The sequence below is a fragment of the Sylvia atricapilla genome, unplaced genomic scaffold (assembly GCF_009819655.1).
Source record: "Sylvia atricapilla isolate bSylAtr1 unplaced genomic scaffold, bSylAtr1.pri scaffold_128_arrow_ctg1, whole genome shotgun sequence".
Taxonomy (NCBI): domain Eukaryota; kingdom Metazoa; phylum Chordata; class Aves; order Passeriformes; family Sylviidae; genus Sylvia; species Sylvia atricapilla.
In genome coordinates, this window is record NW_027077056.1 from 7,052 (window position 1) to 29,490 (window position 22,439).

At 66.8% G+C, this 22,439-nt stretch overlaps 4 protein-coding genes across 9 annotated transcripts; 2 read left to right on the top strand and 2 right to left on the bottom strand.

The window, feature by feature from the left end:
* Positions 1–110: 110 nt before the first annotated feature.
* On the bottom strand, positions 111–5,881 carry LOC136374788 (RNA-binding protein 4B-like). The gene is given in 4 exon segments (XM_066340184.1): positions 111–516; positions 598–1,293; positions 3,090–3,511; positions 5,331–5,881. Coding segments are annotated over 3 exon segments (1,668 nt in total). The 3' UTR covers positions 111–516; position 598.
* On the bottom strand, positions 3,382–20,775 carry LOC136374785 (RNA-binding protein 4B). Of its 5 annotated transcripts, XM_066340177.1 has the most exons (4): positions 20,715–20,775; positions 19,101–19,522; positions 17,359–18,060; positions 16,414–16,928 (listed from the first exon to the last, which is right to left on the bottom strand). In XM_066340177.1, the coding sequence occupies exons 2-3, from the start codon at positions 19,510–19,512 to the stop codon at positions 17,366–17,368; spliced, it is 1,107 nt and encodes a 368-aa protein (XP_066196274.1). In that variant the 5' UTR covers positions 19,513–19,522; positions 20,715–20,775; the 3' UTR covers positions 16,414–16,928; positions 17,359–17,365. The 5 variants fall into 5 exon arrangements, with proteins under 5 accessions (XP_066196278.1, XP_066196274.1, XP_066196273.1 ...); XM_066340176.1 differs by lacking the exon at positions 20,715–20,775 and having other exon boundaries at positions 19,101–19,628; XM_066340180.1 differs by lacking the exons at positions 16,414–16,928; positions 20,715–20,775 and adding an exon at positions 18,730–18,816 and having other exon boundaries at positions 17,930–18,060; positions 19,101–19,632.
* CCS (copper chaperone for superoxide dismutase) lies at positions 7,309–10,167 on the top strand. Its single transcript, XM_066340182.1, has 8 exons — positions 7,309–7,443; positions 7,962–8,034; positions 8,129–8,266; positions 8,887–9,067; positions 9,157–9,217; positions 9,491–9,568; positions 9,786–9,889; positions 9,973–10,167. Exons 1-8 carry the CDS (start codon positions 7,408–7,410, stop codon positions 10,127–10,129), a joined length of 828 nt encoding a protein of 275 aa, XP_066196279.1. The 5' UTR covers positions 7,309–7,407; the 3' UTR covers positions 10,130–10,167.
* On the top strand, positions 10,364–15,404 carry RBM14 (RNA binding motif protein 14). 2 transcript variants are annotated; one of them, XM_066340174.1, is made up of 3 exons: positions 10,375–10,811; positions 12,913–14,536; positions 14,891–15,404. In XM_066340174.1, exons 1-3 carry the CDS (start codon positions 10,466–10,468, stop codon positions 15,096–15,098), a joined length of 2,178 nt encoding a protein of 725 aa, XP_066196271.1. In that variant the 5' UTR covers positions 10,375–10,465; the 3' UTR covers positions 15,099–15,404. The 2 variants fall into 2 exon arrangements, with proteins under 2 accessions (XP_066196272.1, XP_066196271.1); XM_066340175.1 differs by lacking the exon at positions 12,913–14,536 and having other exon boundaries at positions 10,364–10,811; positions 14,891–15,082.
* Positions 20,776–22,439: the final 1,664 nt, after the last annotated feature.

A 22,439-nucleotide genomic window follows, 5' to 3' on the forward strand; every position in this document is an offset into this window, starting at 1 on the left:
CGCGCGGGATTTAAATCGCGCCGCCGGCGTTGCGTTGTGATTGGCCAGAGCTGGTCCCGCCCACCAGAAGCCCCGCCCACCTCTCATTGTCCGGCCCAGGCACGGAAATTGGGAGAGAATTTTTATTTTGGTGGAAAAGGGGCGGGCGAGGCCGGGAGTGTCCCCGCCCGGACAGAGCGGCGGGGGACTCGGGGGAAGCTCCGTACAAAAAGGGGGGCCTCAGGCTGGGGGGACACGGCTCCATCCGAGGCCGCCGCACCTGGAAGAGAGCAGAGAAGTGAGGGGAGATCTGGGGACACGGGGGACGCACGGGGACACTCGGGGACACCCGGCGACGGGGACAATGCGGGCGCTGGGACGCGGCGGCTCCGGCGGCGACGGGGGCTCCCGGTGACGGGGAGGGGACGCGGCGGCGGCGGCAGCGACCCGGGGCACGTCTGACCTGACGCGGCGGCGGCATCCGGGGGCTGCGGAGCCACGGCAACGGCGGCGAGTCCCGGGGGATCCCTGGCGACCCTGTGAGGGGAAAAACGCCATTACCGGGCACCGGCAGCGCGGCGAGGCCCGGCCCGAGCTCCCGGTGCCGCCGACGCTCACCTCAAAAGGCGGAGTATCGCGCCCGCTCCCCGTAGGGATCCCGCTCGAAACGCTGCATGTCGTAGAGGGACGCCCGGGCCACCGAGGAGACGGGCGACAGCTGCCCACGCTCGTACGTGTACGCCTCTCCGACGGTGCTGGCCGCGGCGGCCGTGCGGCGCAGGGGGCTCCTGTCCCGGGTGTAATACGTGGAGGACGCGGCGGCGGCCGCGGCGGTGGCGGCGGCGGCGGCGACGGCGGCCGCCGCGCCCGGAGTGGGCAGCAGCGCTCGGTCGTACGCGTCTAAGGTGGTGGGGATGCGGCCGGCCATGGCCGTGGTGGCGGCCATGGCCGAGGACTGGACCTGGGAGTACTGGGCGTACTGGGAGTACTGGGCCATGGTCTGCTCGGCGTAGGCGTCGTACGCCGAGGCCGTGGCGTAGGAGCGGACGCGGTAGCGCTTGTAGTAGTCGGCCATCCCGCCGTAGGCCTCATCGTAATACACGGTCTCCCCATAGCCCGCGGTGTAGGGAGTGCGCACGGCTCCGTACTGCTCGTTATAGGCCTCGGCAAAGTCCGCCACTTGCCCCGGGCGATCGACCGGGCACTCCTTAGACCAGTGCCCCTCCTTCCCGCAGCGGTAGCAGCCGCTCTTGTCTCCCATCCCGGGCGCCGTCCGCAGCCGGCTGGTGGACAGCTGCACGCGCATCCGCTTGCCTTGGGGAGAGGGAGACGCGGCGTCACCCCCGGCACCGCGCCCAGCCCGCCCCCAGAGTCACCCCAACACTGACAGCAGGCCACGGGATCCCCCAGAGTCACCCCAACACTGACAGCAGCCCGTGGGATCCCCCAGAGTCACCCCAATACTGACAGCAGCCTGTGGGATCCCCCAGAGTCACCCCAACACTGACAGCAGGCCACGGGATCCCCCAGAGTCACCCCAATACTGACAGCAGGCCACGGGATCCCCCAGAGTCACCCCAATACTGACAGCAGCCCGTGGGATCCCCCAGAGTCACCCCAATACTGACAGCAGCCCGTGGGATCCCCCAGAGTCACCCCAATACTGACAGCAGGCCACGGGATCCCCCAGAGTCACCCCAATACTGACAGCAGCCCGTGGGATCCCCCAGAGTCACCCCAATACTGACAGCAGCCCGTGGGATCCCCCAGAGTCACCCCAATACTGACAGCAGGCCACGGGATCCCCCAGAGTCACCCCAACACTGACAGCAGCCCGTGGGATCCCCCAGAGTCACCCCAACACTGACAGCAGCCCGTGGGATCCCCCAGAGTCACCCCAACACTGACAGCAGGCCACGGGATCCCTCACAGTTGATCCCAGCGCTGGCACAAGGCCATGGGGTCCCCCCAGAGCCACCCCCTGCTCTGGCACTGTGGGGTCACACAGGGCTGGCACCACACTGTGGGGTCTCTGGGAACCATCCCTGTCATTGACAACCTTCATGGGAGCCCCTGGCACCATTGGGGCCCCTGGAATCACCCCAGCACTGTGGGGTTCCCCAGAGCTGGTGTCAGCACAGCACACCAAACTGTCCCTGTCACCACCCCTTGGGGACCCCTGAGAGCCACCCCCGGCACAGCAAGGCCACCAAGAGTCACCTTTGGCACCGTGGGATGTTCCCTGGGAAGTGCCCATGAACTGAGGCACAACAAAGGGCCTAGGGACCTGTGGCTCAGCCACGTGAGGGACACTCGGGGACAATGCAGGAGGTGACAGCCCTCAGCCCTTCCTGTGCACAGACCGAGGAGATAAAAGCCCAGGGGCACCTTTGTTTGGGGTCCCTGTCAGAAGCACAAACTCCAGGTGTGATTTTGTTATTTAGTTATTTAATTATTGCACCAAGATTCAATTATGTCAACGATCAGGACATCTGAGACTCTGGTGGCAAACCCGGGCTGGAGCTGGTGGTCCACGGGACCCCCAGGAAGTGGCACTGCCTCAGAGGACCCCTGAGAGCCACCCTTGGATCTGGGGGACCCCTGAAAGCCACTCCTGGCACCGCTGAGGGCAGGGGATGACAGGAGACACTTGGGTGGGCACCAGCCCCCCATAGACAAGGGGGATCCCCATTATTCCAGGCAGGACTGGGGACAATGGCACATGGGGACAATGGCACACGGTGCTGGCTCCCAGCCCTGTTTCCCCCAAATTCCAGCAGCACAGGGACAGCCCTGGTCCCGTGAGGTGGCCTCAGGGGTGGAACTTGCCCTGAACCAACCAGTTTGGGGCAAATCCTCTGGAATTCAACAAACCTGCGCTGTGGAGCTGCTTACCCTGACTGACATGGAGCCACCACAATGCCCCCAGCGCTGACACTGCGTGGGGACACACAGACAGCACTTGGCACCATTCTAAGAGCCAAATCCCAGCATGAGAACAGGTCCTGAATGCAGCACCAACCCCAGAGGGGGGTCGGTAACACCGAAATTGGCCCAAATTCTCTCACCTCCCTGTGCCCCCTCCCAGCTCAGTGCTCCCTGAGCCTCACCTTGGAACTCGGTGTTGTCCAGCCCCCGGATGGCCTCCACAGCATCTTCAGCCCGTTCCATGTGCACGAAGGCGTAGTCCTTGACGATGTCACACTCGATGACGGGGCCATACTCCTCAAACTTGGCCCGCAGCTCCAGGTTGGTGCAGGCGGGGCTGATGTTGCCCACGTGCAGCTTGGTGGAGGCCTTGCTCTTGTTCTTGCTGGCCTCCACGTTGATGCAGACGCCGTGCAGCTTGTGGTGGTGCAGGTTGCGGATGGCGTCCTCGGCCGCCGTCCTGTCCTCGATGTGCACGAAGCCGTAGTTCTTGATGATGTCGCACTCCAGCACCTTCCCGTACTGCTCGAACAGGGAGCGGATCTCCTGCTCCGTCGCCTCCCGCGGCAGGTTGCCGATGAACAGCTTCACCATCGCGACCCGCCTGAGGGGTGGCAGAGAAGGGGGCAGCTCGGTGAGACCCTTCCCAGACCAACCCCGGGCCTGGCTGAGGGGTCGGAGCCGCTCTGGGGAGGGCGAAGGGGCTGGGAAAGGTTCTCCCCACCTTTCATAGATCCTCCTCCGCCTGATTCCAGATGGGATCCCCCCCACCCCCTCAGGGCACCCTGAAGCGGAGACCCCCTCAGGAGAGACCCCTCCGGGCCCGCGCTTCTCACAAGGAGCCGGACACCTTCAAGCCCCGGCAAGTGCCGAGCAGTCTCAGCCCCGGTTGTGCTCCGTGAGCCCCCAGGCCGTGGAGGAGCCCCCAGGTCTCCCCCAGACCTCACTCCGCTCCTATCCCGGGTCTGAGTCTCCTCCTAGACCCATTCCCGAGGCCGCAGGACCCCGTCCCGTCCTTCCCCACAGACAGCAGACATCAGCACGGCCCCAGCTGCCTTCCCGCTCGTCCCCGGCCCCTCCCGGTCCCATCCGTGTCCCCCCCGGGATCCCGGAGTCTCACCGCGCCGCCCCTTCGCCCCGGCACTCGATGACGGTAACAAAATGGCGGTGGCCGCCTCATGCAGGGCCACGCCCATCGCGAGCGTTGATTGGCCGAAGCGGCGAAATAGTAAGATTCGATTGGGTAAGCCGCCGGGAAGCCCCGCCCAGCAGCGGCCTGGGTGGTGCCAGGCACAAAGCACTCCCGCCCTCGCGGCGGCAAATGGGGAGCGGCGGCGCACCGGAAATGAAAAGTAAGGCGGGGTCTAAATGTCACGTGACAGCTGTACCGACCAATCAGAGCTCAGGGGAGGGGCGCGGCCTGGCGGCGCGGCGGAGCCGGGAGGAACCGAGCGAGGGGACCGGGACCGAGCGGGAGAGACCGGGACCGACAGGGACACGGACAGGTACCGGGACAAGCACCGGAACAGGGACAGACCGGTCCTACCGGCATCGGGATCGACCGGCACCGAGACAGGGACAAGGACCAACTGCCCCCACCGGCACCGGGACCGACTAGGACAGACCAGGACCAACCGTTGTCTTTGGGATCCGTCGGCACCGGGACCGGGACAGGGCCCGGCCGCCCCCAGCGGCATCGACCCAGACAGGAACAGCGACCGATCGCTATCACTGAGCTGTCGCGGCCACCGGGACGCGGCTGCGGCCGGGACCGGCCGGGTCTGGCCCCGCCCATCTGGTATTAGCCACACCCCTTGCGTATTTACCACGCCTCTTTCCCGTGGCCCCGCCCCCCGTGGCCCCGCCCCGCCATGTCCCACGCCGTGCTGCTGCTGCGGCGGCTACGGCACCGGCACCGGCACCGGGACCAGAACCGGGACAGTGAGGAGGAACAGGACTGCGAGCGGCACCGGGATCAGGACCATGAGAGAGACCGAGAGCAGCACCGGGACAGGCACCGGGAGCGGGATCAGGACCATGACAGAGACCGAGAGCAGCACCGGGACAGGCACCGGGAGCGGGATCAGGACCATGACAGAGACCGAGAGCAGCACCGGGACAGGCACCGGGAGCGGGATCAGGACCATGAGAGAGACCGAGAGCAGCACCGGGACAGGCACCGGGAGCGGGATCAGGACCATGAGAGAGACCGAGAGCAGCACCGGGAGCGGGATGAAGACCGCGAACGGGACCGGGATCAAAGCTGGACTCAGGAGCAGCACCACGCCTCGCACCCCACACCCACAGCCCCACCCAGGAGCTCCCTCCCCGCACCCTCGGGTGCTCCCTCTGCCCCATCCCCAGCCCTGAGCCCCCGCCGCGGCCGCCGCCGCCGCCGCCCGTACCCGGCTCAGCGCATTTACCGGGTGCGCTGCTCCTTCCTGGAGCTGAGCGAGGAACAAGCGCTGCGGCGCTGCCGCCTGGACCGTGCTGCCATCGCGGCTCTGTGCCGGGAGCTCGGCGCCGACCTGCAGAGCCTCACCGGCCGCAGCCACGCGCTGCCCGTGGCCGTCAAAGTCACCTCGGCCTTGGCTTTCCTGGCTTCGGGCTCCTTCCAGACGGCTTCGCGTCTCAGCACGGGCATCAGCCAGTCGGCCATGTCCAACTGCCTGGCGCAGTTCCTGGCGGCGCTGCAGCGGCGGGCGGCCCGGTACATCGCCTTCCCGCCGCCTCCCGCGCCCCCCGGTGACCCCCCGGCGCTGCCCGGGGTGCTGGGGCTGGTGGGCGCCATGCACGTGGCGCTGCGGGCGCCGGCGGACAACGAGCCGCTGTTCCGTAACGCCGCCAACTTTCACTCCATCAACATGCAGGTGGTGTGCGACCGCCACGGCGCCATCACCAACGTGGTGGCCAAGTTCCCCGGCTCGTGTCCCAACGCCACCGTGCTCGAGAACTCGGCCCTGGCTCGCCTCATGGAGGGCAGCAGGCCCGAGGGGGTCTGGCTGCTGGGTGAGGGGGGTTTGGGGGTTCCTGGGGTGGGTTTTGGGGGGTCCCTGATTGGGGACAGACACAGGGAGCTTCACCCTGGTGTGGCTCCATGTGGAGGCTGGAGGGGGCTTGGCCGCTGGGTGAGGGGCTCCTGGGGATCAGGGGGGACCCTGGGGGTCTCAGGAATATGAGGGTGACCCCTCTGGGGGGTGTCCCTAAACCCCAATCCCATCCCCCCAGCAGGACACCGCACATACCCGCTGAAGCCTGGGGTTAACCTGTGACTCTGGGGGTGGTTTTGGGGCGCTCTGGGGACGCTTCAGCTATCTCCCTCTGACCCGCACGACCCTTTTCCCCCGCAGGTGACCGCACGTACCCGCTGAAGCCGTGGCTGCTGACGCCGATCTCGGGCCCTCGGGGCGCGGCCGAGCTGCGGTACAACGCTCTTCACTCCCGGACCCTCGACCCTCTGCGCCGCACCCTGGGGCTGCTGCGCCGCCGCTTCCGCTGCCTGGCGGGCGGGGGGCTGCAGTACAGCCCCCCCAAAGTCTGCCAGATCTTCCTGGCCTGCTGCATCCTGCACAACATCGCCCTGCGCCGCCGCGTCCCCCTCGAGCCCCCCGAGGGGCTGCCGCCGGCCCCGGGACACCCCGAGCCTCCGCCGCAGCCGCCGCCGCCCCCCGGGCCCGGCTCCCGGGAAGGACGGGCGGTGAGGGCCAGGGTGGTGCAGCAGGTCAGGGAGGGGATGGGCTGAGGGTTTGGGGGGGTTTGAAGTCCCTGGGGGGGTGCTGAGTGTTCTGTGGGATCCTGAGCCCTAATTCAAGGGGGCTTTGAGCTCTTTGGCCTGATTTTAGGGGTTGCTGAGTCCTTAGGGAGGGTTTGATAGCTGGTTTGGGGGGCTCTGAGCCTCTTGAGGGGCTCTAACCCCTGGTAGGCAGGTTCACCACTCTGGGGCCGTCCTACTTCCACCCCATTGGTCCCCAGATTTGGTCACTCAACCATGTCCATGCTCGTTTTGGGGCAAATAAACATGTTTTTTCCAACTCTTTATTTCCCCAAGGCATTTTTTTGGGGGGAGGGGGGGTCAAGGGGAAATAGTGGTCACTTTGGGGACCTTCCCCAGGAGATTTCGGGGTATCCCCGTGGACGGAATGAACCCCCTGTCACCTGCAACCCCTCATCCCGTCACGGGAAAACCCAATTTTTCCCGATCGAAAATCCCCCAAAACACCACTTCATCCCACAGCACCCTGCCTTCCCCACTGTCGTGTTCCCAAAAACCTCTTAAACCACCCAAATCCTTCCGGTCACCCCAAATCCTCCCCATCCCGTCAAAAATCCCCCCGTCGGACCCGTTCCAGACCTCGCGTCGTTGCCATGACGACGGCACACCGGAAGTGGCGCTCACCCTAAACCCTTCCCCCGTGGTGCCGCCGTATCCGGTCCCGCACCAGAACGGGTCCGTCGCGCCGCAGTGACGCAGGAGCAGTTCCGGGGGCACAGTCCGCAGCCATGGCGTCGCAGGAGGCGGCCGGGAGCAGCTGCCGGGTCCGGAGCCCCGGGACGGGACGGGGGATCGGGAACCGGGGAGCGGACGGGCTCGGGGAGTCGGGGAAAGAGAGACGGAGAGGCTCGGGGAACGGAGGACGGGCGGTTTGAAGGGGAAAACTCTTCGGTTTGGGGAGATCTAGGGGTGCAAAATGCCTTCCACGGTGCCTTCGCAGGGGAGGTTTGGGTGTTCAGGGCCCCATGACGTGCACTTTTAGGGGTGCTGCATCCCATAAAGACCACTTTTGGGGGTGCTGAACCCCCTCCCAGGGCGGGTTTGGGGGTTCAGAGCCTCAGGAATAAGTTCTGGGGGTTGACAATTCCTTCCACAACACTTTCAGGACCCTGCCCGGGCACCTCTGTGGCTTTAGGGCCGCCTTTCCCTCCAGCTTTGGGGTGCTGCCGCCCTTTTTACCCCCCAGTTTTGAGTCGCTGTCACTTTCCCCCTCATTTTTTGAACTGTTTTATCACTTTCCCCTCCCAATTTTGGGCTGCTAACACCCCCCGTTTTCCCCCAGCTGGAATTCGCCGTGCAGATGAGCTGCCAGGGCTGTGCCGATGCCGTGCGGGCAGCGCTGGACGCGGCTCCAGGTGACACCCCCGACCTTCCCCTGTCCCCTCCAGGTCCTGGGGACCCCCCCAGTGTTTTGGGGGACCCCCGACACCCCCTGTGTGTCCCCCCCAGACGTGAAGCTGTTGGAGCTGCGGCCCCAGGAGCAGTCGGTGCTGGTGGAGACCACGGCAGCGGCCGAGCGAGTGCGGGAGCTGCTGGAGAATTCGGGCTGCAGGGCCGTGCTCAAGGGCATGGGGGGCTCCTCCGAGGGTCAGTGAGGTTTGGAGGGGGTTTTGGGGGGGTCCTGGAAGGGTTTAGGGGGGTCCTGAAGGGGTTTGGGATGTCCCAGAGGGGTTTGGGTGCTGCTGTGTCCCATTACAATCAGGGTTTTGGGGGTGTGGAGTTGTGCTCGAGGGTGAGAGGAGCTTGGGGGGAATTTTGGGGGGGTTCTGGGAGGGTTTGGGGGGGTCACAGAAGTGTTTTGAAGTCTCACAGGTTGGGTTGGGAGGTTATAGTGGGGTACTGGAGGATCCTGGGATGGTCTTAGGGAGGGGTTGGGGGGGTCCTGGGGGGTCACGGGGGGTTTGGGTTGTCCCTTGGGGGTGTTTGGAGGGTCACAGGGGGTTTGGGTTGTCCCTTGGGGGTGTTTGGGGGTCACAGAAGGGTTTGGGTTGTCCCTTGGGGGTGTTTGGGGGGTCACAGGGGGTTTGGGTTGTCCCTTGGGGGTGTTTGGGGGGGTCACAGAAGGGTTTTGGGAGGGTCGTGGGGGTGCTTCTGGGAGGCTTTTGCTGTCCTTGGCTGGGGTTTAGGGTCAGTTTTGGGGCTCCCTGAGGTTGTTTTTGGGCTGTGGGGGTTTGGGGGGTGCCAAACCCTGACGTGTCCCCCCCCAGCTCCCCCCGGGGGGGCGGCGGTGGCGGCGCTAGGGGGTCCCGGGGGGGTTCGGGGCCTGGTCCGGTTCCTGCAGCTCTCACCCGGCCGCTGCCTCGTGGATGGAGCCGTGTCTGGGCTCCCCCCCGGCCCCCACGGGCTCCACATCCACGAATTTGGGGACCTCTCGGACGCCTGTAACAGGTGAGAGGAGTGGGGGAAGTCTGGGGGGGCTGGAGGGGGTGGGGACCCCCAATTTCACCCCCAAATCCCATCCTTCCCCCCCAAACCAGCTGCGGGGGCCACTTCAACCCTGACGGAGAGACCCACGGGGGACCCCAGGACCAGCACAGGGTGAGCTGAGGGTGGGGGGTGGAATTTGGGGGGGTCTCTGGAAGGTTTGGGGTGGTATTGGTGGGGTTTTGTGGGGCAATGAGGGATTTTTAAGAGGATTTGGGGAGTCTCTGGAGGGTTTTGGGGGCCATTGAAGCGTTTGGGGAGGTCTGGGATTTTTGGAGGTTTTTGTGGGGCAATGAGGGGTTTTGGGGAGAGATCTGGGCAGTCTCTGTGGGGCAGGGGAGGGGTCTGTGAGTTTGGAGGGGCTCCTGACCCCCTCTGCTCCCCCAGCACGCCGGGGACCTGGGCAACATCTGGGCAGATGCTGAGGGCCGAGCGAGGTTCCGAATTGAGGACACGCGGCTGAAGGTGGGAATTTGGGTCTGGGGGCAGCTCTGGGGGGGTCACCCCATTCCCAGGGCTGCACCCCACAGCCAGGACAGGGTCTGGCCCCAGCTGGGGGGGTCCAGGCTGTGCCCCATGGCTGGGGAGGGTCTGACCCCAGTTCTTGGCCGGGTGGGGTCTGTCCCCTTCATTGGGGAGGGTCTCTGTGGGGTTCTGAGCCCCCCAACTCTCCCCTGCCCAGGTCTGGGACATCATCGGCCGCTCCGTGGTGGTGGCCGAGGGCGAGGACGATCTGGGCCGGGGCTCCCACCCGCTGTCCCGTGTCACCGGCAACTCGGGACCGGGGTGAGCACTAGGGAGGCTCGAGGGCGGTGGTTTGAGGGTGGTCTTTGTGGGGTTCCCCCCGCTGACCCCTCCCGTGTCCCCAGGCTGGCCTGTGGCGTGGTGGCCCGCGCGGCCGGACTCTTCCAGAACCCCAAACGCGTCTGTTCCTGCGACGGCGTCACTCTCTGGGAGGAGCGCGACCGCAGCCACGGGACTCTCCCGGGGACTCCCGCCATGGAGACCCCCAGCCCCCACCTTTAGGAACCCCCCGGGACCGAATAAACGCCCGTCGCTCTGCAGCCGCTGCGGGTCTGGGGGTGACACTGAGGGGGGCGATCCTCCAAGTGCTGCGGGTCCTTTAAGAGGGGCGTGGCCAGAGCGGTCGGTGGGCGTGGCTTATGGCTGAGGTGGGCGGGGCGCGGGCGGGCGGTGCGCACGGCACGCAGGCGCTGAGGCAGGGCGGTGCGCACGGCACGCAGGCGCGCTGCGCACGGCGCCGCCCCCGCCGCCCTCAGGAACCGCCGCCATTTTGAAGCCGCCGCCGCCGCTGCCGCGTGTTCTGTCCCCGCCGCTCTCCCCCCACCGATCCCCGCCGCGATGCGTCCCGGCATCAAACTCTTCGTGGGCAACGTCCCCGAGGAGGCGACGGCGGAGGAGTTAAGCGAGCTGTTCGCCGGCGCCGCGGGGCCGGTGCTGGGCGTCGCCCTCATGAAACAGTTCGCCTTCGTGCACCTGCGGGACGAGGCGGCGGCCGCGCGCGCCATCTCGCAGCTCAACGGGCACCAGCTGCACGGGCGCCGCATCGTGGTGGAGCCGTCCCGGCCGCGCCCCACCAACACCTGCAAGATCTTCGTGGGGAATGTGTCGGCCGCGTGCACGAGCGGGGAGCTGCGCTCGCTCTTCCAACAGTACGGCCCCGTGGTGGAGTGCGACGTGGTGAAAGGTACCGGACCCGCCGTCGGGGCCGCGCGGCCCCCGCCGCCGAGCTCGGCCCGAGCCGCCGGGTGATCCGTGGCACCCGAGTTCCGTCCGACTGCGGCGTCGCCCCCGCCCGGACCCCGGCGCGGCCTGGGCTGGTGGAGCGGGGGGATTCCTGCCGCCTTCCCCCTGCCCCGAGCGGGGCCGTGCGAGCCCGAGTGTGCTCCCGTAACCCCCCTGCTGCCGGCCACGTCCTCCTCCATCGCCTGCGCCTGCCCCGGCCGGGGCGGTGCGGGCCTGTGTGGGCGGTCCAGACCCTTTAACCCCCCCCGTCTGGCAACCACGTGTCTTCAATCGCCTCTCCCAGGTTCAGGTGGGGCTGAGCCAGCACCTGTGGGTGCCCCTACCCGGTAACTCCCCTGATAAACCTCCTCCAGGCAGCCTCGTGCTCTGCAGTCCCCTCCCCAAACCCCCAGTGAGCCTGTGTGGGCTCCCCAGCCCCCTCAATCTCTACATTATTCCTCCTGCAGCCAGCCTCTGCATTCTCCCTCGCCTCCACGAGTGGCCCACGTGGGCTCCCCATACTCCTGAACACCCCGATAATCCCCCCCTGGCAGCTTTGTTCTGTGCCATCAGCAGCCCCAGGTGGGATGATCCCTTTGGCCACTGCTGCCACCTCTGTGACCACATCGCCCCCAGGCCACGGCCTGGCCTCCACAGACACGGAGTTGGGACATGCACAGAACACACCATGGAACCCCTGAGGGGTTCGGTGGCTTCACATCAGGGACCTCCAGCACAGCCTGATGGGGTCACCTACCACCCCCAACTCAGGTGTCACCCCTGTCACACAGATGGAGTGACAACTGTCACTCCACTTCCCTTTCCCTGCCCCTGCGGTCATGTCATCCCCTCTCACCCAAGCCTGGAGTCCCGGTGATGTCCCCACGGTGCCTGTGTGCCCCTGCCCATAGGAGGGAGAAGGTCATTCCTCTGCTCTCCTGTCTCAGGTCACAGCCCCCAGCACAGCCTGGCAGAATTTGTTCAGTGCCCCCTCGGGTTTGGGGGTGCCGTGGCCACCCCAGGAGGTGGCTGCAGGGCTGGGGGTGACATGGAGGTGACACCCCCTGTTTGGGCTACTGGAGTAGGACATGTGGATGTGGGACAGGAGCCAGGGGTGTGGGATGGCAGAGGGGGGGACACAGGAAAGGGTGACATGGTGCTGATGCTCAGAGGTCTGGGATGGGTTTGCTTGGCCAGTGATGTTCCCAGCATGCCACACCACACCCCTCTGGGTGGGCTGTCATTTGTTCCGGTGGTCTCAGTCTGTGATTGCAGGGAAACACCATGGGGTCGCTGTCCTCCTGCCCTGTGCCGGCCCCGGACCCGTCGTGTCACAGGGGTGACCCCCCTGACCGCCATGGGGGCATCCAGCCCCCAAACCCACTGGGCCAAGTGCCACAGGCGGCCACCAGAGCTGCCACCAGCTCCTGCTTCCCTGCTCCTCGCTGTCCTCAGACGCCTCTGTGCTGCCGAGCCACGGCTGTGCCGTGTGGCACTGGCTCCTTGCCACGGCCAGGCACTCACGGGGGATGCTCAGGCCCTTCCCTCCCTCCTTCCCCCTCTGTCTTGAGTCCCTGTTCCCTTCTCTGTCCTTGTCTGTCCCCTCTTCCTCTCCCTGACCTTCCTTTCTCCCCTCTCTCTCCCTCCTTCCATGTCCCTGTCCCGCTCTCTGTGCTGGCGCCGGTTCTCTCAGCTTTGCTCCGCTCACTGCCAGGACGTCCCAGCTGAGCCCTCGGTGCTGGCACCGCCAGCCCAGCCCGGGCCCTTGGTCCCCGTGTGCCAGGGAGGGGCTGGGAGGGGCCGACAGCAGGCAGAGCCTGGGGGGAATACGGCGGGGGCCAGGCGGGCTGGGGGAGGCTGTGAGCTGGGGGACACCGGGTGGGCTGTGACCAAAGGAGTGTGGGGCAGAGCCGACAGTGGTGCTCGTGTCTTCGCCGGCGAGCGGGGCCGGCAGCGCCGTCCCGTCCTGCGCCCGTCCCGCTGCCGCCGCACGGCTCGTTAGTGCCAACTCCTGTAACGAGTTGTGTTTTCTCCCCTCACTGCTCTCTCTGCTGCTTTGTCAGACTATGCCTTTGTGCACATGGAGAACGAAGCCGATGCTAAAGTTGCCATCGAAAACCTAAATGGGAAGGAGGTGAAGGGGCGCCGGGTGAACGTGGAGCTCTCCACCAACGTGCAGAAGAAGGGCACGGGCCAGGCGCCGCCGCCCGCCCTCGGCGTTGACAAGACCAAGCGCATCGGCCTCGAGTACCGTGAGAAGTTCCAGCCCAAGATCGAGGGCTTCGACCCGCAGCGCCGGGCGGCCGACGCCGCCTTCCCCTCGGCCACGGGCGCCGGCTACGCCACAACCCCCTCCCTGTACGATTACCAGCAGCGCTTTGGCGCCAAGTACGACGCCTTTGACATGCAGCCCCGGCCCGCCTCTCCCTCCTACTTTGGCAGGGACCGCAGCCCACTGCGGCGCTCACCCACCCGTGCCGGCTACGCGGCGGTGACGCTCCCCATGACGGCACAGCCGGCTGCCTACCGTGCCCAGCCCTCGGCCTCGCTGGGGGCCACGTACCGAGCCCAGCCCTCAGCCTCCCTGGGCATGGCCTACCGCCCTCAGCCCACCACGGGCCAGGCCGCCGCGTACCGCGCACAGCCCTCGGCCTCGCTGGGCAGCGCCTACCGCTCCCAGCCCGCAGTCAGTTCCCTGGGTGCTGTGGGCACTCAGCCCGCCGCCGCCAACTCCCTCGGCTCCTACGGCGCCCAGCCCGCTGCCGCCGCCTCGTACGGCGCGCAGCCCGCCGCCGCCAACTCCCTCAGCTCCTACGGCGTCCAGTCCGCCGCCATGGCCTCCTCCTACGGTGCCCAGCCCGCCTCGGGCTACTCAGCGGGCTACAGCGCCCAGCCCGCCATCGCTGCGTACGGCGCCCAGCCCGCTGCCGGCTCCGCCAGCTCCTACAGCACCCAGGCCGTGGCCGTGCACGTGGCATCCTACGGTACCCAGCTGGCCGCAGGCTCCTACGGCACCCAGCCCATGGATGGCCACGCCGGCTCCTACGGCGCCCAGCCTGGCGCCGCGCTGTCTGCCAGCTACAGCGCCCAGGCCGTGGCGGTGCACGCCAGTTCTTACAGTGCCCAGGCCGTGGCTGGTCACGCCGCCGCTGCCTACCAGCCCGTGGCCGGCCACTCGGCCTCCTACGGCGCCCAGCCCGCGCTGTCCACCTCGTACGGTGCCCAACCCAGCGTGGGCCACTCGGCCTCGTATGGCGCCCAGCCCGCCGCGGGCCTGCCTGCATCCTACGGCAGCCAGCCCGCGGCCGCCGCGCTCCCCGCCGGCTACGGCGCGCAGACGGGTTCCTCGCTGGCTGCGTCCTACGGCAGCCAGGCCGCCGTCGCCGCAGCCTCCTACAAGGCGCAGGCCTCCGCCCCGCTGACGGCCGCGTACCGGGCCCAGGCCTCCGGCGCCATGGCGGCCTCCTACCCGGCGCAGCAGCCGTCCTCCGCCGCGCTGGCGGCCGCGTACCGAGCCCAGCCGGGCAGCGCCTACGACGGGCCGAGCCAGCTGGGGCAGCCGGCGGGCTCCTACCTGGGCCTGGCGCAGGCCGCCGCCGCACCGCCCTACGAGCGCACCCGCCTCTCCCCGCCTCGCAGCGCCGCCTACGATGACCCATACAAAAAATCGTCCTCTCTGGCTAAAAGGTACGGTGCCGGGCGGGGCACCGACCCCCGCCCCTGCCTCCCGCTGCTCGCCGGCCTCCGGCGCACCGCTCGCGGCTTGGCCGGCGCCGTGCGGCCCCGGCGTGGCTCGCTATCGCCCGGCGCGGCGGGCGCCACGGCTCCGCTCGCGCTGCGCAGATCCTGGGGAGGGCACGGGGCTTGGCGCGGGTGAAGGGAGGTGGTGGCACGCGGCTGGGCCTCCGCGGCGTCCGGCGGCCGATCCCGTCCTGCGCCGGCTTTGCCCATCGCGGTGCGTCCCCGGGCAGGACACGGTGCCGCCGGTGAATCCCGGGCACCGTCCCCCTCTGGCTGACCCCCGTCTCTTCTCTCGCCCAGGTACGGCTCCGAGCGCCGTCTGTCCGAGCTGGCTGATTACCGGCGCTTAGCGGACTCGCCGCTGGCGTACCGCCGCTCGCCCACCAAGTCCCCGCTGGACTACCGCCGCCTGCCCGACGCGCACACCGAGTACGCCCGCTACTCGGGCGGCTACGGCGACTACCTGCCCGCCGCCCGCGTCCACTCGGGCTACCAGCGCCGCCTCTGAGCCGGCCACGGCCCCGCTCGCCGCCCCGCCGGGGCACGGACGGTTCTTGATCAGCCGAGTTTTTCTGGTTTTGCTGTTTGAGTTTTTTAGAAGGTTCCGCGGTTACGGTTGGCCGTGGCCGCACGGTTCATCTCCCGTCAGCGCTCGGTGCCGGTTCATAACCCAATGGTTGCAGCCGTGCAGCTCAGACTCTTTTATACCATTAATTGTCCCGTTTTTTGGGCAAATTTCCCGTTTCCAGCATCAGGCCCAGCACCAGGTTTTTTATGACTGTAAATAAATGCTGGGGTCTGCTCCGGTTCCCAACGCCTCCCGCCTGGTTCTTTCCCAGTCCTGGGTGTCCTCTCCCATCCCTGGGGACACCTCCCGGTGCCACCATCACCACCCAGCCCGGGCTGATACCGTTCCCGGTGCTGCGGCTCCTTTCCTACCACGGAGGAGGCGGATTTGGAGAACGAGCAGCGTTCAGAGCTGGCAGCAGGAAGCGCCAGACTCGGCCCTGCCGTGACACCACCACTCAGGTTTACTGGCACTGACCTGTGCCAGGGCCTTGTTTTGGGTGAGAAAAGGCAGTTTTGAGGGGTGGTGCTGAGTGCGAGAGCTGGGGTGGGATGTGCATGCCATCCCCAGGTATCACTGTCACCACTGTCACCACCGTGACCGTTCCTGTAGGCGCTGCCTGTCCCCACCCCTCCCCAGGGAAAGTCACAGCCCAGTCCTGGCTGTGCCACAGGAAGGAGGACCAAGGCTCATTAACCACTGCGGTAATTAGCCAGGCAGGCAGTCGGACGCTTCTCCCCTCCTTCCCAAGGTGGCTGCACCTGGGCCTGGCCCTGAGTCCCCAGGTGTGACAATGGCAGTGCCCACGGGTGACCATGGCACCCATCGGCGCTGGGGAGGAAGAACTGGCAGCATCACCAAAGGTACATCCTGGGTTAATGGCCTTAATTAGCGAACACCAAGAGGCAGGAGGGCATCTGGAGACAAACAAGCCACTTTGGGGACAAAATGAACCAGTCTGGGGACAAACGAGGCAGTCAGGGGACTAATTAGCCCTGGACAGGTTAAGTGGCAGCTCCTGCCACCCATGAGGAGGAGGAAGAGCTGAGGGTTGATGCCCCTCTGTTACCCCCGGGAGCCCCTTTGGGGGGCTCTTGGACTGTTCAGGGGGTGCCCCCATTTGCAGCAGCCCCTCCCTGGGGGCTCCAGTCTGTGCTGGCAGAGCACAGGCAGCACCAGGGAGTCCAGAAGGTTCCACGGCGTGCTCTGAGGGGACTCTAGTGCACAGAAAGAAGTGGGGGTGGAGCCAGCGCCATTTGTTAAAAATTTTGAGTTTTATTTTACCGGAAAGTGGGGTCGGGGGACTCTAAATCACTCGGGGGGTTCCACCCCCACCGGCGCGGCGGCCTCCGTTCAGCTACGGCGTTGGGGAAAAAACCTACCACTGGATTATCCACCCTCTTAAAAAAATAAAGGAGAAAAAAAAAAAAAAAAAAGGCAAAACGACGACTCGGGAAGAGCTCCGGGGGAGCGAGGGGGCGGCGAAGCAAAGCAAAGCTGGCGCTGGGGGACGGCTGCGGCTGCGCGCTCACACCTGAGCCCGGGGTGGGGACCCAAAAACTACCTGGAAAAGCAAAATCCTGCCCAGGGGGGCGGGGAAGCTGAGGGAGGGGCTGAGCTAATCCTGCCCGGGCTGAGGACGAGCCGCGTGTCCGTAAGGAACGGGCCCGGGAGTGGCACGCGGCGGCGGTGGCACCCGGCGCGGCCCGAGACGCGCGGCGCCGAGTCGGCGTGCGACGGGACCCCGACGTCCAGCCGCACAAATCTTACCTGTAAGAGAAAAGAGGAGTTGGCGCAGGTGCCCCCGGGGCTGATCCGGAGCCCTGCCGAGCCCCGGCGCCCCGGGGAGCTGCGGCTTCCTGGCAGCAACAGAGTCCTGACGTGGAGCGGCGGCGGGGCTCCGGCCCACAGCCCGTGTGGGCAGGAGCTGCCCTGGGGCCGGGGGCTCTGTGGGAACCCCCCACCCCGCAGGGACGGCCGGGGCAGCGCCCGGCCCGGCAGGAACGTGAGTTACAGCCGTGAGAGAGACACCGGCACCGCCCCGCTCACCACGGCGCCTCCTCGCCACGGCCGGGCTTTAACGCCCGTGGGCCCTGTCCGTGTCACCATGACCCGTCACCCGCCTCGAGCTTGACCTGCACAACCGGGAGCACCGGCAGCGGGGCCCCCCCGCCGTGCCGAGAGCCGCCAACGCGCTCACCTCCGGCTCAAAAGGCGGAGTATCGCGCCCGGTCCGCGTACGGGTCCCGCCCGAAGCGCTGCATGTCGTAGAGGGACGCCCGGGCCACCGAGGAGACGGGCGACAGCTGCCCACGCTCGTACGTGTACGCCTCTCCGACGGTGCTGGCCGCGGCGGCCGTGCGGCGCAGGGGGCTCCTGTCCCGGGTGTAATACGTGGAGGACGCGGCGGCGGCCGCGGCGGTGGCGGCGGCGGCGGCGACGGCGGCCGCCGCGCCCGGAGTGGGCAGCAGCGCTCGGTCGTACGCGTCTAAGGTGGTGGGGATGCGGCCGGCCATGGCCGTGGTGGCGGCCATGGCCGAGGACTGGACCTGGGAGTACTGGGCGTACTGGGAGTACTGGGCCATGGTCTGCTCGGCGTAGGCGTCGTACGCCGAGGCCGTGGCGTAGGAGCGGACGCGGTAGCGCTTGTAGTAGTCGGCCATCCCGCCGTAGGCCTCATCGTAATACACGGTCTCCCCATAGCCCGCGGTGTAGGGAGTGCGCACGGCTCCGTACTGCTCGTTATAGGCCTCGGCAAAGTCCGCCACTTGCCCCGGGCGATCGACCGGGCACTCCTTAGACCAGTGCCCCTCCTTCCCGCAGCGGTAGCAGCCGCTCTTGTCTCCCATCCCGGGCGCCGTCCGCAGCCGGCTGGTGGACAGCTGCACGCGCATCCGCTTGCCTTGGGGAGAGACGCGAGAGGCAGGGTCAGTGCGGCCGTGCCAGGGCACCGGCGGGACGGGACGGGACCGGCTGCCGCCCCCCCAGCCCTCCGCAGCCACCGGCGCGGGAGGAGCCGCCGCAGGACCGAGCGTGAGCTGCCAGATGGACGCTGGACAGCGGCCGACCGGGACGTGCTGCCAGGGCCGAACGCGGCCGTGCCGGCCACCCTGGCAAAGCCCCGGCAGCCCGGGGTGGGACCCGGCACTGCCGGCCCCGTGTGACGGCAAAGCTTCGCGCCGAAAAACGCCGGAGCGGCGGCGAGAGGGATGCGACACCAGGAAACGCCCCGGAGCGAACGGGGCCCGGCCTGAGCGCAGCACGAGGCAAAGCCAAGCGCGGACGAGGCCGGGACAGCTCTGGGCGCAGCCGGCCCGGCTGGGTCCATGTTTGTTTGGGAAAGGCCCGGAACGGGGGCGGCGGGACGTGTGGAGCCCCAGCAGCTCCGGGAGCGCCCGGTCCGGCCCCGCCGCCGCGCGGGTGAAGCGCCGGACGCCGCCCTGAGCACCCGGCCGGGAGACGCGCTCGCCATCACCGCCGCCAGCGCCGCAGCTCGAGTCCGGCCGCTCGGCCCCGTCGAGCGCCCGAGCGACGCCGGGCGCGGGGTCGGGCGCCTCCGTCACCCTCTTACCAGGCTGGGCAAGGCTACAAGGGCGGGCGGCAGCCTGGCGTCACCCGCTGCTCCGGCCCGGCACAGGACGTCGCCGTCGGGGTCCTCCTGCGGGGCGGCCGTGCTGGTTAATCAGAGATGGGTCAGTCCCGTCCTCCCCGGCCCAGAGCCCCCGAGCCCGAGCCCTCGCTCCGGCCGCGCCGTGCGGGCGGCCCCCGGGAGCTGCGGCGGGGCGGGCACCAACCGTCACCAACCCCAGAGCCCCGAGGGCATTTTAGGGCCCCGCAGAGCCAGCTGTGGTCACATCTGCGATCGACCCCAGAGCTGGGGCTGGCGGGAACGTCCGCTAGGAACCCCGGAGCCCTCCCACCGCCCAGCCCCGTGTGCCTCACCTTGGAACTCGGTGTTGTCCAGCCCCCGGATGGCTTCTACGGCATCCTCGGCCCGCTCCATGTGCACGAAGGCGTAGTCCTTGACGATGTCACACTCGATGACGGGGCCATACTCCTCAAACTTGGCCCGCAGCTCCAGGTTGGTGCAGGCGGGGCTGATGTTGCCCACGTGCAGCTTGGTGGAGGCCTTGCTCTTGTTCTTGCTGGCCTCCACGTTGATGCAGACGCCGTGCAGCTTGTGGTGGTGCAGGTTGCGGATGGCGTCCTCGGCCGCCGTCTTGTCCTCGATGTGCACGAAGCCGTAGTTCTTGATGATGTCGCACTCCAGCACCTTCCCGTACTGCTCGAACAGGGAGCGGATCTCCTGCTCCGTCGCCTCCCGCGGCAGGTTGCCGATGAACAGCTTCACCATCGCGACCCGCCTGCGCCGGACAGCGCCGCGGTGAGCCCCCGGCGGCTTCCAACCCCCCCAGAAACAGCCTGAGCCTCAGTGTCCCAGAAACAGCCCCAAAACCCCCCCGAGAAACAGCCTGAACTTCAGTGTATGTCCCCAAAGCTCTGCCTGTCCACAAACAGCCCCAAAACCCCCCTAGAAACAGCCTGAGCCTTAGTGTTTGTGCCCAAGGCTGTGCCCAAAAATGCCCCGAATCACCCCAAACCTCTGTGTGCATAGGGCTGTGTCCCCAAACACAATACATCATCCTCAAACATCTCAAACCTCTGAAGCTGTGCCCCTGAAAACACCAAATAAACACCCCAAATCTCTGTGTGGCGTGCTCAGGGCTGTGCCCCCAAATCCCCTAAATCCTCCTCAAATCCCCCAAACATTTGTGTCTGTGCCCAGGGCTGGGTCCCCAGACACCATTCAAATAAAGCCCCCCAACATCTGCGTGTGTCCCTGGGGCTGTAGCCCCAAAGATCCCAAATCTGCTCACATAAACACCCCAAAACTCTGCCCCTGCTCATTCAGGGCATAGCCCCAAACACCCCAAATCTCCTCAATAACCCTGAACCTCACTGTGGCCCCCAGGGCTGAGGCCCTCTCACAGAGCACAGCCCCAAATTTTGTTCCTGATCCTTCAGGGCAGAACCTCAAACATCCCAAGAGCCCCCCAAAATACACACCCCAAAGCTCTGCTGTCCCACTCCTACACTGTGCCCACAAACACCCCCCAAAAAACCACCTTAAGCCTCTCCCACCCCAAAAACCACCTTAAACCTTTGAAACCGCGAAAATCTACCTAAATCTCTGACACCCCTTCTGCTGCAGTGCAGAGCCCCCAAACACCCCAAAACTCTGTGCACCCCCACAGGGCAGAGCCACGCCCCGAACCCCAAAACCCATCAGGGGTTCAGATTCCCCCCCAAACCCTTCTTTTTCCTCCCCGGGGCTGAGACCCCCCCTCAGGCCTGAGACCCCTCAGCTCTCTCAGACCCCCCCTCATTCCTCTCCCGTCCACAGGCCCGAGACCCTCCCAAACCCTCCCGGATTGCATCCCCCGAGGCCAGCGGGCGCCTCAGCGGGGCCATGGCCGGGCGTGGCCCGTGTTTCCCCCCCGGTTCCCGGTCCCGAGCCCCGGTCCCGAAACCCCCGCGGGCCGCCCCCGCCCCCACCTGCCCCGTCCGCCGCGCGCTGCTCACAAAATGGCGGCGGCGTCTCCCGGCCCCGCCCCGCCTCCCGCGCGCTCATTGGCCGCCGGAGCTGTCCGTCAAACGCCGCAGCGTGAGGTCATCGATTCGCCAGGTGAACCCGCCCACTGAGGGATCGCAGCCAATCAGGAAGAGGGGGCGGGGCGAGGGGAGGAGCGGTCCATAAGGCGGCTGCGGGGGGGCGGGCCATGGATGAGGGGGCGTGTCAGGGGCTGGACTGGGAGCACTGGGAGCCGGACTGGGGGCACTGGGAGCCGGACTGGGAACGCTGGGAGCTGTACTGGGAGCACTGGGAGCACTGGGAGCCGGACTGGGAACGCTGAACCCTGTACTGGGGTCACTGGGAGCGCTACGCTGGGGGTATTGGGGCACTGGTAGTGCTGGAGGTACTGGGGGCATTGCGATCCGGACTGGGAGCACTGGGAGCGGTGATGTTCGTACTGGGAGCACTGGGGTGCGCCGCCCCGCCCGCTCCCGAACTCCTCTCCTAGTCCGAAACTGGCCCCTTCCCTTCCCTTCCCTTCCCTTCCCTTCCCTTCCCTTCCCTTCCCTTCCCTTCCCTTCCCTTCCCTTCCCTATCCCACCCACCCGTGAACTCCATCCTTATCCCACCGCCACCCGCGCCTCAATTTAATTTGCATCCCAACCCCGCCCCTATCCACACCCCACGCCTTCCCAGTCCCTCCCAGTCCCTCCCAGTCCGCGCTCCCCAGCACACTCAGACCCCCCAGTCTCTGTCTCCAATCACTTTATTGCGGTGGGGACAGCGCGGTGACATCACCGGAAACGGGGAGGGGACACTCAGCCCCCCATGGGGACCCCCCCCCCGTGTCCCTCCGTCGGCTGCGGGACCCCCAAATTCTACTTGTTCTTCTTGAAGAAGCTGAAGCGTTTCTCCCTCTCCTTGGGCTCGCGGGGTCGGGGGGCTCCGTCGGCGGGCGGGGGCACCGGGGGGAGGCTCAGAGCCCGCGACATCCCTTTGGGGGGACCCCCGGCGACCCCCGAGATGTCCCGGGGCCCCCCCGGGCCAAGCGCGGCCCCGGCGGCGGCTTCGATGCCCCGGAGCCACAGAGCCATATCGGCCTGGGGAGGGGACACGGGGACATTGGGGACACCGGAGGGGTCAGGGGACATTGAGGGGACATTGAGGGGACAAGGGGGGGCGGGGGTCTCACCTCGTCTTTAGCCTGGAACAGGAATTCCTTCCCATCGCTCAGCCTGGGGGGGTGCCCGGGATCAGCCACCGGGACCCCCCAAGCCCTTCGTGCCCCCCTCATTTTCCCACATGTTCATCCTCATTTTTACCCATCTCCCCGCGCATCCGCCGCATTATTCCCATTTTCTTCTCCCTTTTCCTCCCATTTATTTCGCCATTTCCCACGTTTTTTCTCCCACTTCCGTTCCCTCATTCTCCCTTCATTTTCCCCCATCTCCTTCTCATTTACCCCCATTTTTCCCCTCATCTTCCTCTGCATTTTCCCCTCATCTCCTCCCATTTTCTCCTGCATTTCCCCCCCCAGTTCTCCCCAATTTTCCCCCATTTTCCCCCATCTCCTCCCTCTTTTTCCCCACTGCCACCCAATTCTCCCCCAAATTTCCCCCCAATTTTCCCTCAAATTTCCCCCCAATTTTCCCCAATTTCCCTCCTCATTTTCCCCCATTCTCCCCCCAAACTTCCCCCCCAATTTC

Excerpts from the sequence above, each read along its gene's own strand:
- CCS (XM_066340182.1), top strand. The coding sequence starts at position 7,408 with ATGGCGTCGCAGGAGGCGGCCGGGAGCAGCTGCCGG. Across the intron at positions 7,444-7,961 it reads CGGCCGGGAGCAGCTGCCGG|CTGGAATTCGCCGTGCAGAT; the intron begins GTCCGGAGCCCC and ends GTTTTCCCCCAG. Across the intron at positions 9,890-9,972 it reads ACCGGCAACTCGGGACCGGG|GCTGGCCTGTGGCGTGGTGG; the intron begins GTGAGCACTAGG and ends CCGTGTCCCCAG.
- LOC136374785 (XM_066340177.1), bottom strand. The coding sequence starts at position 19,512 with ATGGTGAAGCTGTTCATCGGCAACCTGCCGCGGGAGGCGACGGAGCAG. Across the intron at positions 18,061-19,100 it reads GGACAACACCGAGTTCCAAG|GCAAGCGGATGCGCGTGCAG; the intron begins GTGAGGCACACG and ends TCTCTCCCCAAG.
- RBM14 (XM_066340174.1), top strand. The coding sequence starts at position 10,466 with ATGCGTCCCGGCATCAAACTCTTCGTGGGCAACGTCCCCGAGGAGGCG. Across the intron at positions 10,812-12,912 it reads GGAGTGCGACGTGGTGAAAG|ACTATGCCTTTGTGCACATG; the intron begins GTACCGGACCCG and ends CTGCTTTGTCAG. Across the intron at positions 14,537-14,890 it reads TCGTCCTCTCTGGCTAAAAG|GTACGGCTCCGAGCGCCGTC; the intron begins GTACGGTGCCGG and ends TCTCTCGCCCAG.